Genomic DNA, 16,087 nt, shown 5'->3' on the forward strand with positions numbered 1-16,087 from the left:
TAGTGGATTGGTATACCCAAATACTTAATAGGGAAATAACCTTGCCCATAGCCAAATAACTAGGATAATGGGCGACGTCATCTTGAGCCTTCCATAGCAAAACAACTCGCTCTTATGGAAATTTATCTTTAGACCCGACAATTGCTCTAATGTTGAAAGGATTAACATCAGATTCTTTGCCATTCCGATGTCATGTTTCGTAAAAAATTATATCGTCAATGTATTGAAGGATAGATAAACCTCCATCAACAAGATAAGAAACCACACCTTTAGTTTGGCCATCAGCCTTAGCGAGTTCAATCACAACCAATGAAAAAAATAGAGCGCTAAATGAAATAGTGTGGTTCTTCTCTAAACACTATGCAAGTTATAACGTGTTAATAGCACACTATTTTCGCAAAAAGTAGAAAATTGATAGGTATAACATGTACATCAAGGATTGCGTAACATCCCTATTTTAGCTAAACCTAATTAGGGTTTGTTTGTGCATCATGAGCATCATGATATTTATTTTGTAACATCCTTGTTTTAGCTAAACCTAATAAGGGTTTGTTTGTGCATCATGAGCATCATGATTTTTTTCCTAAGAAAAATGCATAAAGGCAATGATTTGGAAAATCCTAGTGTTATGCGAATCTCTCTCTCAAATTCAAATGCTCAAGTTGTTTCAAAATTTCAAAATAAAATGTTTGGCACTTCTCCAATATGTTAAGAAGGCAATGGATATTTTCAAAAATTCAGAGAAGTCTGAAACTTCAAACAGATTTCAAAACTACGCAAAGGAATTTGAAAATAGACTTTGGAAAAAAAAGAGAGAAGAAAACCTCCCTTACATGTTGGGGTGCAGGCCAACTCTCTCGCTCTCTTCCCTCTCTCTCGCAGCCCAGCAGGCCGGCCTAGCAGATTCACATATTACTAGGATTTTTCAAATCATTTCCTTTATGCATTTTTCTTAGGAAAAAATATCATGATGCACAAACAAACCCTAATTAGGTTTAGCTAAAATAGGGATGCTATAGATTGTACCAGTTAAAAAGTTATCCAGAGTAATACATTCATAACTAATTAATAAGTTTCTACTCGATTATATCAACACGTTTTTCCTTCCTCTCATGGAGACAAAACATGCAGAAGACAAGAACAACCTAACTAAACTAAACGGAACTAAGAACTAAGAACTAAAAACTATAGAGCTAAACCATGGGGTCTACGGGCTACAGATACCACTACTGAACTACCTTCCGGTACAGGCCAAGTTGGATGAGAACATGCAAGGATGAAACTAGATATGACTGTCGCGTGCTACGCAAGAGGTGGTGGGCTAGTGGCCAGACGGCGAAGACTTGCGTCAGATCGAGCTCCTGGTCTAGCAGTTAGCGTTATAACGTTACAATAAATAGTGAGTTTAGCGCCCCTAATAGCGAGATTAGCGCCATAGCGAGCAAATTATGCATAGCGTAGCGTTTACCTTCTAAATACGCTATAGCGTTGCTATAACATCAAAATAGCGTGCTATTTTTTTTATGATCACAACAATGAACATATCATCAACTATATTAAATAGCATCGTTGGTAATAAAAGGTGACTATCAGGATCTCCTGATGCCTCATTCTTTCTCTTCAAGCAGTACCCGCAAAAGCGTAAGATTTTTTTGTGTCCCTGGTACCGACAGAAGTAGATGAATTTTTCTTGTGTCCCCAAATCAACCGTGGTGAGTGTCAAGCAACACGATGTATCGATAATGTAGATGCCAAGGGTATAAGTTATAACCGCCATTTGGAGAAAAAAACTAAAATGGTACAACCAAATGTGCATGCTAGGTCCACCCGTCAGGTCTGATCTATCCTTAGTAACTTGAAACGTGAGCAAAAAACTCAATTGGGAAAAAATTACTTGTCCATTTTTGTCAGGAAGTTTAACAGTGTAATCGGGAGATCATTTGTGATTTTGTATATGTTCTTTTTTTTTTATAGATTTTCTAGATCGTTGCCATCTCGGAACAAAAGGCCCTCAGTCCTGGTGCCAGCTTAATGCCTTAGTGCGCGTGGCAGGTTCAGAATGTTCATGGCAGAGCCACGGCTTAGGTGCTGTCCTAGGCAGAAGCCCACTGGCTAATCAACATATCCTTCACTATCCGAAGTGGAGAAACCATTTGCACTGCCACACTAAGATCAGAGAGTCCGAAGTGCTTCCTCCATGAGGAGCTGCTTGCCACAATAACAGTGCTATATGCCTATATAAGAGGCACTACCCATGTCAGAGTAGGCAGCAGCAGCAGCTAGCGAGTGATCTGCACTAGTGAAAGAACGACCACAGGCAGGTGTTTATCAGAGCTAAGAAAGTCAGGGAGATGACAATGAGGCCGCTCATCTTTCTTGCCTTGGCCGTCCTGCTCGCCTGTGTCGCGCTGGAAGGGGGCGCTGAGGCTGCCGGCGAGTGCGGGAAGTCGTCCGCCGATCGGATGGCCCTGCGAATGGCGCCATGCATTTCGGCGGCAGACGACCCGGAGTCCGCACCGACGGGAAGCTGCTGCTCGGCGGTGCACACCATCGGCAAGAGCCCCAGCTGCCTATGCGCAGTCATGCTGTCCGGTACCGCCAAGATGGCCGGGATCAAGCCTGAGGTCGCAATCACCATCCCCAAGCGCTGCAACATTGCCGACCGCCCCGTCGGCTACAAGTGCGGAGGTACACATAATCTGCTAATTCCTAATATTGTCTCTAGCTTCTTGCTTCAGCTTGGATATTGTTCTCGATTTCGTAATAACGCTCAGTCTGGTTTTCTCTTTCTTTTTTTTGACAGATTACACGCTGCCTTGATAACGCAGCTTTGCTACCGATCGAACGAATGCCGTGGAAGGCATTGTGTGGGAATAAGCGAGGCATGTGTGGCTCCACTTAGGTGGGGCTCTAGCAACATCGTTGTGCCTGCATGTGTGTGCTTGTGGAAACATGTTCCCAATCATCTAATGTTTCGTCTCTGTTAAACCTATGTGAACGTCTCTCTTTGATTGTCATGTGTACGCAAGCAAGCTCCCCAAATCGTCACATGTCAGAAACAGTTAACGATATATTGGCCTTACTTGATCAATAAAGTATGAACTACCTAAGTATAGGACATCCACAGACAACGCATCAGTAAACAGGTGGGTCGTGTGGCTTAGAATGGCAACTATCTCGGTTTTGGTTTCAGGGTTTAGGGTCAAGTCCATCACAAGATGAAGTACAACGTGCCCGATTCTCCTAAAAAAGAAGCAGGACTTATTTGAATGAAAATAGACAAGCCTAGGCTAGGTGCACATGGGAGAAAATGAATAGGGAACGACTAGCACTCTACTGCTTAATTATCGGCCATATAACAACACCCACTATTGTTGATAAACTTTTTGAGACAATCAGTTTCGACGATAGTTCAAATCAGAGATTTATTTTGTATTGTGTACTCATTTGCAACCACGGTTTGAACTTTGTGCAAAAAAACCATGACTCAAGAAGGGAAAAGCTCTGTTGCAATCCATGGAGAACTGGATAATCCCAGTTGTAACTTATTTCAAACTCTCAACCCAGTATGAATGGTAATCCAGCTGATCACTTGACTAAGCCTAGCTTAATTTTCATGTAGATTAGAATTATAATCCCGAAATGAATAATATCTATCTAGGTGCACACAATTAAAGACAGAGTGATCTATCATCCAATTGGAAGCTCATTTCTAGACACTAAAATAATTTTGCGGACTAAATCTTCTTTCTGATTCACAATCCTCCTTCACCATTGGCCTCATATCGACTAATGCTTCCATACTAAGTGATATGTTTTGGTCAACCTTTTAAGGCTCGTTTGTTAACAAGGTGTCACGTAAATTGCCAACTTCTTTTATAACAAGTTACGGCGTGGTAATTACGATAGCAGTATCATGCAAACTTCTCTAATCTTCTTTCGGAACCTTTCGAGCCAAAAAAATGTCATCAAAATACGTTACTAGGTCAAGTTTCAAAGTTCTCTTCAACATATAGCCGACAATTAGAAGACGTAAATCTCATTCACAGTTTGAGAGTTGAAACATTTGAAAGTTTCTAGTTTAGCAAAAAAGATTGACACATTGACATCTTTTAATAGGTATTAGCACATGTATACAAAATAACCAAAAAAAACATATGTCACACTGGCCGTATATATGGATAACACGTTCACACTACATTACCATCCTTAATTTAGGCAATCAAGTCTCGCCAAGTCTCGATTCAGATCCACCGCAGGGCTCTGGTCATGTCCAAATAAGAGAGGGGACTAGTGTTATCACAACCACGGCAACATGTGGTGCTCATGTCCAAAGAGAATAAAACCCTTGAAATTTCCATGGCGGCCATGATCTTATTTTTTTATTTGACCTAACGCGGCCACAACCTTGGGTTGTTCTATCTAGTGTTCTGCAGAAGGAAAACACCAACACTACAAGGAAAAGGCCTACCCCCGGCGAACCTAAAAGGCCCATTGCCGGCGCACCACGAGCCCGCCGGTGCGAACGGGCCGGTGATAATTGGCCACTGCCGGCTGATACGTCCAAAACGTATCTACTTTCCCGAACACTTTTGCTATTGTTTTGCCTCTAATTTGTGTATTTTGGATGCAACTAACACAGACTAACGCTGTTTTTTCAGAACCGTTCAGTGTCTCGTTTTTGTGCAGAAATCCAACTTTCAGGAAAATCCTCGGAATTTATGCGAAAGGTCCTATTTTCCCAGAATACTGACGGAGCCAGAAGGGCAAGCCAGGTGGGGGCCCGAGGGCCCCACACACTAGGCCGGTGCGGCCCAGGAGGGGCCCGCGCGGCCCTAGTGTGTGGCGGCCTCGGCTGGCCCCCGACGCCCTCTTTCGGACTACTTATTGCCTTCGACCTAAAAACGCACGAGGAGAAGTCGAAGTCGCCAGAAACCCTCCAGAACGCCGCCACATCGCGAAACTCCGTCTCGGGAGCCAGAAGTCTCCGTTCTGGCACTACGCCGGGACGGGGAATTGGAGGAGATCATCGCCGCCATCACCACCGACGCCTCTACATCAACCAGCCATGTTTCCCCCATCCATGTGTGAGTAATTCCCCCGCTGTAGGCTGAAGGGGATGGTAGGGATTGGATAAGATTGGTCATGTAATAGTCATAAGATTGTTAGGGCATAGTGCCTAGTGTCCGGAATTGGTACTTTGATGATATTGTTGCAACTTGTTATGCTTAATGCTTGTCACTAGGGCCCGAGTGCCATGATCTCAGATCTGAACATGTTATTATTTCATCATGATATTCATTGTTTATGGTCTTACCTGCAAGTTGTATACACATGTCGCTGTCCGGAACCAATGGCCCCGAAGTGACAGAAATCGGGACAACCGGAGGGGATGGTAGTGATGTGAGGATCACATGTGTTCACGGAGTGTTAATGCTTTGCTCCGGTACTCTATTAAAAGGAGTACCTTAATATCCAGTAGATTCCCTTGAGGCCCGGCTGCCACCGGCTGGTAGGACAAAAGATGTTGTGCAAGTTTCTCATTGCGAGCACGTACGACTATAATTGGAACACATGCCTATTGATTGCTTTGTACTTAGACAACGTTTTATTATTATCTGCAAATGCCCTGCTTGATTGTTACATGAGTTTCTCTCATCCATGCAACGCCCGTTATCCGTCCCCGTGCCTACAGTATTTTAATCCTGCCGTTTACTATAATCACTATTGCTGCCTCTGTTACTCTGCTGCTGTTATTTCATTATCACTCTTGCTATAAAGCTGTTACCTCTTGATAAACTCTTGCGAGCAAGTCTGTTTCCAGGTGCAGCTGAATTGACAACTCCGTTGTTAAGGCTTTCAAGTATTCTTTGTCTCCCCTTGTGTTGAATCAATAAATTGGGTTTTACTACCCGCGAAGACTGCTGCGATCCCCTATACTTGTGGGTCATCAAGACTGTTTTCTGGCGCCGTTGCCGGGGAGCATAGCTTTATTTGGAAGTTCACTTGGATTGATATTGTTTGCTGCAAATTCTCCATCATGGGTAAACCTCGCGATCCTAAAGTCGCCATATTACCATCCACTACAAGGAAAGGTACAACTCTGAGTACCTCTGCTGCTCTTGATTCACCATCTGTGATTGATAAACTTGTTTCACCGCCACATGCTTCACATGCTGGTACTTCTGCTGAATCTAAAAATTCTTATGATATTGATAATGTTTCTGCTGTGCTTGATGATAGTGGTTCATTGGGATCCTTTCTAGATGCTAAAATTGCTAGGTCTAGACAAATTGAAAATGCTGAAACTCCTGATGCTACTACACCTGTTAATTCACCTGAACTTGATTATTCTAGTGATGATCCTGATGAAGATTATGTGGAGCTTAATGATGATTTTATTAATAGATGCAATGCTACTGCTGATGCAAGTAAAATTAAAAAGTTTCTCACACAATATACTGTTAGACATAAGTTATCTCCTGATCCTAAATTTGCCACATCTCCTATATGCATTAAGGATAAAGATTATGATTTTTCTCTTGATCTATCTCATATAGCTATTGTAGAGAAAACATCCTTTTGTGGTACTGAAAAAGAAAGTGCTGTAGAACACATGATTGAACTTTCTTCTATGAGTAGCTTGTTTTCTGATGATATCAAGATGCGTACTTACTTTGTCGCTAAAATTTTTCCTTTCTCATTAAAGGATGATGCTAAAACTTGGTATAATAATTTGCCTCCTGGTTCTATTAAAAGTCCATCTAATTTGCGTGATGTTTTCTTTCGAAAATACTTTCCTGCTAGTGCTCAACATGCTACTTTACAGAGAATCTACAGATTTGATCAGGGAGATGAAGAGAAATTGCCTGCGGCATGGGCAAGATTTTGTTCTCTTATCAGAGCTAGACCTGGACATGATTTGGAAAAGAATGATCTACTTGATATATTTTATAGTGGACTAACCATTGAATCTAGAGCATATTTGGATAGTTGTGCTGGTTGTGTTTTCAGGAAAAGAACTCCAGACGAAGCTGAAGAATTATTGGCTAGAATAAGCCGGAATCATGATGATTGGGAAACACCTGAACCAACTCCAACGCCAATATTGAAGAAGAGGGGTTTAATTGAATTGAATGATGAAGATATGCGGGAAGCTAAGAAGTCTCTCAAGGAGAAAGGTATTAAATCCGAAGATGTGAAGAATCTACCTCCTATAGAAGATATATGTGAGATAATTCCCCCTTCATCCATGATTGAGGTAAACTCCCTTCAACGCTTTACTAGGGAAGATATTCCGTATTCAAAACCTCCTGCGCAATGCTTAGATGAGTTTGATAATTATATTGTTAAGCAAGAAAATTTTAATATGAGAGTAGAGAATCATCTAATGGAAAATTCCCAAGCTATTAGCAATTTGCATGATATTGTGGAGAGAACCTCCAATGATGTTAAGGTGCTTGTTAAACATTTTCAAATGATTCAAACTCAAATTGATCAACTCACTAAAGTGCAAAATGATTTGCTAAATAATAATTCTAAAGAGAAACATGGTTATGAAGTAACAACTAGAGGTGGTGTCTCTACCCAGGATCCTCTATATCCTGAAGGGCATCCCAAAAGAATTGAACAAAATTCTCAACGCATTGAACCTAGTGCTCATTCTAAGAAGAAAAAGAAGAAGAAACATAAAAATGTTGTAGAATCCTCTGAACCTGCTAATGATCCTAATAGTATTTCTATTTCCGATGCTGAAACTGAAAGTGGTAATGAACATGATAATGATAATGATAATGATAAGAATGATGTTTCTGATAAAGAAGAGGTAGAAGATGAACCTGAAAAGCATGCTAAAAATAAAAAGTATACTAAAGAAGATTTTATTGGTGGTACGTCTGCTGAATCTGAAAATTCTCATAATATTGATAATGTTTCTACTGTGCTTGATGATAGTGGTTCATTGGGATCCTTTCTAGATGCTACAATTGCTAGGTCTAGACAAATTGAAAATGCTGAAACTCCTAATGAAAATGCCACTACACCTGTTAATTCACCTGAACTTGATTATTCTAGTGATGATCCTGATGAAGATTATGTGGAGCTTAATGATGATTTTATTGATAAATGCAATTCTATTACTGATGCAAGAAACATTCAAAAGTTTCTCGCACAATATACTGTTAGACATAAGCTATCTCATGATCCTGAATTTGCTACATCTCCTATATGCATTAAGGATAAAGATTATGATTTTTCTCTTGATCTATCTCATATAGCTATTGTAGAGAAAGCACCCTTTTGTGGTACTGAGAAAGAAAGTGCTGTAGAACACATGATTGAACTTTCTTCTATGAGTAGCTTGTTTTCTGATGATGTCAAGATGCGTACTTATTTTGTCACTAAAATTTTTCCTTTCTCATTAAAGGATGATGTTAAAACTTGGTATAATAATTTGCCTCCTGGTTCTATTAAAAGTCCAACTGATTTGCGTGATGTTTTCTTTCGAAAATACTTTCCTGCTAGTGCTCAACATGCCGCTTTATAGAAAATTTATAGATTTGACCAGGGAGATGAAGAGAAATTGCCTGAGGCTTGGGCAAGATTTTGTTCTCTTATCAGAGCTCGACCTGGACATGATTTAGAAAAGAATGATCTACTTGATATATTTTATAGTGGACTAACCATTGAGTCTAGGGCATATTTGGATAGTTGTGCTGGTTGTGTTTTCAGGAAAAGAACTCCAGCATTTAAGCTGAGGAATTATTGGCTAAAATAGGCCGGAATCATGATGATTGGACTACGCCTGAACCAACCCCGACACCAATATTGAAGAAGAGGGGTATGATTAAATTAAATGATGAAGATATGAGGGAAGCCAAGAAGTCTCTCAAGGAGAAAGGTATTAAATCTGAAGATGTGAAGAATCTACCTCCCATAGAAGATATATGTGAGATAATTCCTCCTGCATCCATGATTGAGGTAAATTCCCTTCAGCGCTTTACTAGGGAAGATATTCCGTATTCAAAACCTCCTGCGCAATGCTTAGATGAGTTTGATAATTATATTGTTAAGCAAGAAAATTTTAATATGAGAGTAGAGAATCATCTAATGGAAAACTCTCGAGCTATTAGTGAATTGCATGGTATTGTGGAGAGAACCTCCAATGATGTTAAGATGCTTGTTAAACATTTTCATATGGTTCAAACTCAAATTGATCAACTCACTAAAGTGCAAAATGACTTATTGGAAAATAATTCTAAAGAAAAACATGCTTATGAAGTAACAACTAGAGGTGGTGTTTCTACCCAGGATCCTCTATATCCTGAAGGGCATCCCAAAAGAGTTGAACAAGATTCTCAACAAACTAAAACTAGTGCTCCATCAAAGAAAAAGAAACATAAAAATGTTGTAGAATCCTCTGAACCTGTTAATGATCCTAATAGTATTTCTATTTCTGATGCTGAAACTGAAAGTGGTAATGAACATGATAAAGATAATGATAAGAATGATGCTTCTGATAAAGAAGAGGTTGAAGAAGAACCTGAAAAGCATGCTAAAAATAAAAAGTGCACTAAAGAAGATTTTATTGCTGAGAAACATGGTAATGAAAGAGAACTTTGGTTCAAAAGCAAATGCCTTTTCCTGCTAAGAAACTAAAATCAAAGGAAGAAGAACACTATAATAAAGTTTGTGATTGGATGAAACCATTATTCCTGCAAATCCCTTTGACTGATGCTATTAAATTGCCTCCTTATTCAAAGTATATGAAAGATATTGTTACTAACAAAAGGAAAATTCCTAATGAGGAGATTTCCACTATGCTTGCTAATTACTCTTTCAATGGCAAAGTTCCAAAGAAGTTGGGCGACCCAGGTATACCTACTATTCCTTGTTCTATTAAGAATAATTATGTTAAAACTGCTCTATGTGATTTGGGAGCGGGTGTTAGTGTTATGCCTTTCTCTCTTTATAAGAGACTTTACTTAGATAAGTTGATACCTACTGATATATCTTTGCAAATGGCTGATAAATCTACTGCTATTCCTGTTGGTATATGTGAGGATGTTCCTGTTCAAGTTACTAATAACTGCTTGATATTAACTGATTTTGTTGTGTTGGAAATGCCTGAAGATGATAATATGTCTATTATTCTTGGGAGACCTTTTCTTAACACCGCAGGGGCTGTTATTGATTGCAATAAAGGAAAGGTTACTTTCAATGTTGATGATAGGGAGCACACCGTCTATTTCCCCAAGAGGATTGATAAAGTATGTGGAGTTAATACTATTTCTAATGTGAGAACTATCAGAGTTGGAACTATCGATTGTCCTATATATGAGCCTAAAGAAGAATATCAAACTCTTGTGATTGGATCCATATCAATACAATTCAAGGTAACATGATTGATTTGAGGTTTATTTCTTCTTATGCTATGTAAAATTTATTTGGTGGCAAGACTTGATCAACCTTGTTAACAAATACTTTTTATATGCATAGAGGAGGTAAACAACATCTCTTTCTTCCTCCACTTGCTCTAGTTCTTTTGTAGCACTTTTATTTTGCAAAGTTCCTTAGTTATTTAGAGATTTCAAAAAAAATTCCTGGCCAGTAATAATAAACTTAATACCCAGAAATGTGCATTTTTCAAAGTTTTCAAAAATTCACAAAAATTATACCGTTGGTCCTATTTTTCGACGAGGCACCTGGGAGCACCTGGGGATGACCAGTGGGGCACCCCAGGGTGGCACCCCACAGGCTGGCGCGGCCAGCAAGGGGGGCACGCCACCCTGGTGTGTGGGCCCCCCTTTACCCCACTTTAGCATCTCTTCCTCTCACACTCTTCTCTCTCCCGAAAAAATCGATACCAGCTTCCTCTCACTCGTGTTTTTGCTCAAGAACTCCGGATTTCTCGATCTCTTTGCTCAGCCCAGATTTCTGTCTGAAATTTGGCACATTTGCTTTTCGGTATGTGACTCCTTCGATTATCCAAGTAGAATTTTGTTTGGTGGAGTATATCTTGCATATTTTGCTGCTGTAGGTAACATGTTTAGTGAGCTTGCATGCTTGTTCTAAGTGGTAGAAACTAGTTTTGATGCATGATTAGTACTCTAGCAAGTTCCTATGGTAGTTTCCCTCAATTATATGTCACCAAATCAAGTTTTATATTGTTTGTTGAAAAATTTCAAAAAAGGGGAATGGACAACTTTAACTTTGGAGAAGTGTTCCAAGGGGAGACAACAAGCACGGGGAGGCCCTCTAGGTCATCCACCCGATGCAGGCCATCCTACAATGAGGATCTCATCGCACCAAGCTTCGCACCCGAGGAGGACAATGGAGTCCCCAACGCTGCATCCTTTCCATGCTATGACTTTTTGAGTAATGCAGGGTTGTTAGATGATTTCTTTACCCTCGTCGGTAGGGAAAGTTTGACCACCTATGTGGGAGATGAGAGTGAGCAATACTACACGCTCACTAAAATCTTTGTGGAGAGCTTCAAGTTCAACAATAAGCACTTTCACCCAACAGTTTCATTCAAGATCTATGGTAAACCTATTACTATGACGTTGGAAAATTTTTGTGCTGCATTGGGTATTGTCCCTGTAGGTACAGCAAGGAAGATCGAGGACAACCCAAGGGAATTGTTGGAGCTCTATCGAGGGATCACCAATGATGATTGTCGCACCATCCAGCGTGGCAAGATAAGAAACATTCAACTCCCCGCCATTAAGTATTTTGCTTATTACATTGGTACTAGCATTCTTGGTAGGGAGAACACTAGCAACATATCTAGCTATCACCTTGGTTTCTTAATTGTTGCACTCACTGGGGAAACACCTTATCATCTTGGTGCTCTTGTTGCTCGCCGCTTGTCCAACAAGGGGCCTATATTTGGAGGAGTTATTGCTTCGCGCATTTTAGCATATTTAGATCTTCCTCTTGACTCTACTGATGTAAAAATAACCCCTATGAGGCTCGATATTGCTGCTATGAAGAGTCACCAATTTGTTACCGCCGACTCTAGTTTAGATAATATTGTCTATAGAATATTGTTTGCTGACGGGGAAGAAAGGGAAATCCTTTTGCCACAGCCAGATTTGTTTAGTATTGACAGGAAACCTTGGTCGCGCTCCAAGGAGGAGGTGGATGAGCAATTGAAGATACAAGGCTTCCACCAGCAGCATGACTCCGAGGACGCCGAGCCCTCCTACGACTACACCGTCACGTATCCGGGTGCTTCTTCCAGCACCTACCCGGAATATGATCCATCTTCGTACTACGAAGGTGCTTCTTCATGGGCACCATGGGGTTGATCTCCACTTAGGCCAAAAGCCTAAGCTTGGGGGGAGGTATACCGGCATCACTCATTCTTTGCATATTATGGTTGCTGGATACTTGTACATACTTGTTTAGTTTCTTTGAGTGGTTTTCTAATGAGAGGAAGATGATATTTGGGGAAGTGCTGCCTGAAAACAGATTCTGGACTGTTACTAAAAAAATTCGTGCGCACAGCCAGAACGTTATTTTGAGCTGCCAATTTTTGTGCATGTTCCCCAGGTTGTTATCTAACTTTCATTAGTTGAACACTTTTCGAGCTGAGCAACGGAAGATTTTTGTAAAAATCGATTTCTGTACTGCTGTCAGGATTTGGCAGATTTCTGCCATCTTGTTTTTCTGTGTTTCTTTTAGTTTTCATTTTCTTATTCGTACTTTGTTTCTTTCCTAAAACACCAAAAGACCAAAAATATTTCTGTTGTTTCTCTTCACCACTTGTTTATTTTAGTTTCTTGATTTTACCTTACTTTATTTGCTATTGCTAGTTTGCTATAAGAAAACCCAAAAAGATTTTGCTTTGTTTGCTTGTTTCCTTTTGTTCTTGCTTCCAAATTCGAAATCACCAAAAATATTTGCTGTTCTTCTTTGGTTTTGTAAAGTTCTTTATGAGTTCAATGGTCTTCGGTGGCTGGAGCGTGGTTTTCATTTCATATTATCCAAGCTACACAAGTGAAAGGCAATAATGACGATATTCGACAATCTGATTGTGGTGAGAGGCTAGTATGAACTCTATTTGTTTTCATTTTTGTACATATACTCATCCATGTGAGCATGCTTAGTTGGTTCATGTGAGGTATATGTCATTTAAGGAAGTCTAGTAGTTCATGATCTCTCATGTTTAGCTCCAATCTATTAATATGAGTAGCATGTCATGAATGTTTGCTTGCATTGTTTTATTCATAAATAGGTATGATATTGTGGTATCCTCCTCTGAATAATTCGTTTGAATTAACTTGGCACATGCTCACGCATGCATATGACTGAACAAGAGTCAATTAAGCCTCAATGATTTACATTGCCTCAGAGTTCTTGTATCACTTTTATGCCTAAGTTAATTTATTTTGCCGCAAGCATGATTATGACAGTTACTGCTCTCTTGATTTGTCGCTCCCTAGTCTTTTGCTAGCCTTCACTTGTACTGAGCGGGAACACTGCTCGTGCTTCCAAACCCCTGAAAACCAAGTTGTTCCAAAGTGTCCACCATAAATACCTATGCATGGCATTTCAAACCATTCCAAGTAAATTCTCATGCGCTACCTTTAAAACCTTAAAAATGTTTCTCAATTTGTGTTAATGTTTCATAGCTCATGAGGAAGTATGTGGTGTTTAACCTTCAACCTTGTCATTTACTCTTGACGGACTTTCATTATGGACTAGTGGCACATCCGCTTATCCAATAATTTTGCAAAAAGAGCTGGCAATGGGGTTCCCAGCCCCGATTAATCAAACTTCATTAATAATTCTCTTCACATGTTTTGCTCTGATCCATCAGTAAGCAACTTAATTTTGCAAATAGACACTCCTCCATGGTATGTGATTGATGGAAGGCACCCGAGGATTCGGTTAGCCATGGCTTGTGTAAGCAAAGGTTGGGGGGAGTGTCACTCATAATAAAACTAAAATACGTGTGTAAACAAAAGAGAAGAGGGATGATCTACCTTGCTGGTAGAGATAACGTCCTTCATGGGAGCCGCTCTTGGAAGTCCGGTTGGCGAGGTAGTTGGTGTACCCATTACCATTCGTTGACAATAACAAACACCTCTCAAAACAATTTTACTCCTGTTTTAAAAATGAAAAGCTCTAGCGCATGTTAATCCCTGCTTCCCTCTGCGAAGGGTCAATCTTTTACTTTTATGTTGTGTCTCCATCCTTTCTTTGAGCACTTTCTTGAGAGCACAACTGTCATTCTTAGTATAATATGCTTGTCTCAAAATATGATTGATTGTGGTATAACTTTGATGCTTTTATCTTTGACAATCACTATTTCTAGTCTTTCTATGAACTTCAGAGGTGCCTGAGCATTTATGTTTTGCTGATCAAATATGGGCAAGCGAGATACCACTCTATCATACTCTTTTATGAACATTGCAATCCTGCTTATATACATGATTCATGATGCTTATTATTAATTGTTGGTACTTTTCCATGATTGACATAGCTATTGGATGATCTTATTTGCATGTATCTTATTATGAACTGCCTAAGTGTTAGCCATAGCATGAGAATATTTACATCATATGAACAAATGTGTTCGTGAAAGTTCTTTTATCGCTCAGTTGTTAACTGAATTGCTTGAGGACAAGCAATAAGCTAAGCTTGGGGGGAGTTGATACGTCCAAAACGTATCTACTTTCCCGAACACTTTTGCTATTGTTTTGCCTCTAATTTGTGTATTTTGGATGCAACTAACACGGACTAACGCTGTTTTCAGCAGAACTGTTCTGGTGTCTCGTTTTTGTGCAGAAATCCAACTTTCAGGAAAATCCTCAGAATTTATGCGAAAGGTCCTATTTTCCCAGAATACTGACGGAGCGTAAGGGCAAGCCAGGTGGGGGCCCGAGGGCCCCACACACCAGGCCGGCGCGGCCCAGGGAGGGGCCCGCGCGGCCCTAGTGTGTGGCGGCCTCGGCTGGCCCCCGACGCCCTCTTTCGGACTACTTATTGCCTTCGACCTAAAAACGCATGAGGAGAAGTCGAAGTCGCCAGAAACCCTCCAGAACGCCGCCACATCACGAAACTCCGTCTCGGGAGCCAGAAGTCTCCGTTCTGGCACTCCGCCGGGACGGGGAATTGGAGGAGATCATCACCGCCATCACCACCGACGCCTCTACATCAACCAGCCATGTTTCCCCCATCCATGTGTGAGTAATTCCCCCGCTGTAGGCTGAAGGGGATGGTAGGGATTGGATGAGATTGGTCATGTAATAGTCATAAGATTGTTAGGGCATAGTGCCTAGTGTCCGGAATTGGTACTTTGATGATATTGTTGCAACTTGTTATGCTTAATGCTTGTCACTAGGGCCCGAGTGCCATGATCTCAGATCTGAACATGTTATTATTTCATCATGATATTCATTGTTTATGGTCTTACCTGCAAGTTGTATACACATGTCGCTGTCGGGAACCAATGGCCCCGAAGTGACAGAAATCGGGACAACCGGAGGGGATGGTAGTGATGTGAGGATCACATGTGTTCACGGAGTGTTAATGCTTTGCTCCGGTACTCTATTAAAAGGAGTACCTTAATATCCAGTAGATTCCCTTGAGGCCCGGCTGCCACCGGCTGGTAGGACAAAAGATGTTGTGCAAGTTTCTCATTGCGAGCACGTACGACTATAATTGAAACACATGCCTATTGATTGCTTTGTACTTAGACACCGTTTTATTATTATCTGCAAATGCCCTGCTTGATTGTTACATGAGTTTCTCTCATCCATGCAACGCCCGTTATCCGTCCCCGTGCCTACAGTATTTTAATCCTGCCGTTTACTATAATCACTACTGCTGTCTCTGTTACTCTGCTGCTGTTATTTCACTACTGCTACTACTATAAAACTGTTACTACTGATAAACTCTTGCGAGCAAGTCTGTTTCCAGGTGCAGCTGAATTGACAACTCCGTTGTTAAGGCTTTCAAGTATTCTTTGTCTCCCCTTGTGTCGAATCAATAAATTGGGTTTTACAACCCGCGAAGACTGCTGCGATCCCCTATACTTGTGGGTCATCACCGGCGCACCAGGCAGTGCGCCGGCGAT

The 16,087-nt window shown here is 40.7% G+C and overlaps 1 protein-coding gene across 1 annotated transcript; it reads left to right on the forward strand.

Moving 5' to 3' along the window:
• Window positions 1-2,268: 2,268 nt before the first annotated feature.
• LOC127293594 (non-specific lipid-transfer protein 4) lies at window positions 2,269-3,017 on the forward strand. The gene is made up of 2 exons (XM_051323239.2): window positions 2,269-2,688; window positions 2,804-3,017. The coding sequence occupies exons 1-2, from the start codon at window positions 2,352-2,354 to the stop codon at window positions 2,818-2,820; spliced, it is 354 nt and encodes a 117-aa protein (XP_051179199.1). The 5' UTR covers window positions 2,269-2,351; the 3' UTR covers window positions 2,821-3,017.
• Window positions 3,018-16,087: the final 13,070 nt, after the last annotated feature.

The sequence above is a fragment of the Lolium perenne genome, chromosome 1, assembly GCF_019359855.2.
Source record: "Lolium perenne isolate Kyuss_39 chromosome 1, Kyuss_2.0, whole genome shotgun sequence".
NCBI lineage: Eukaryota > Viridiplantae > Streptophyta > Magnoliopsida > Poales > Poaceae > Lolium > Lolium perenne.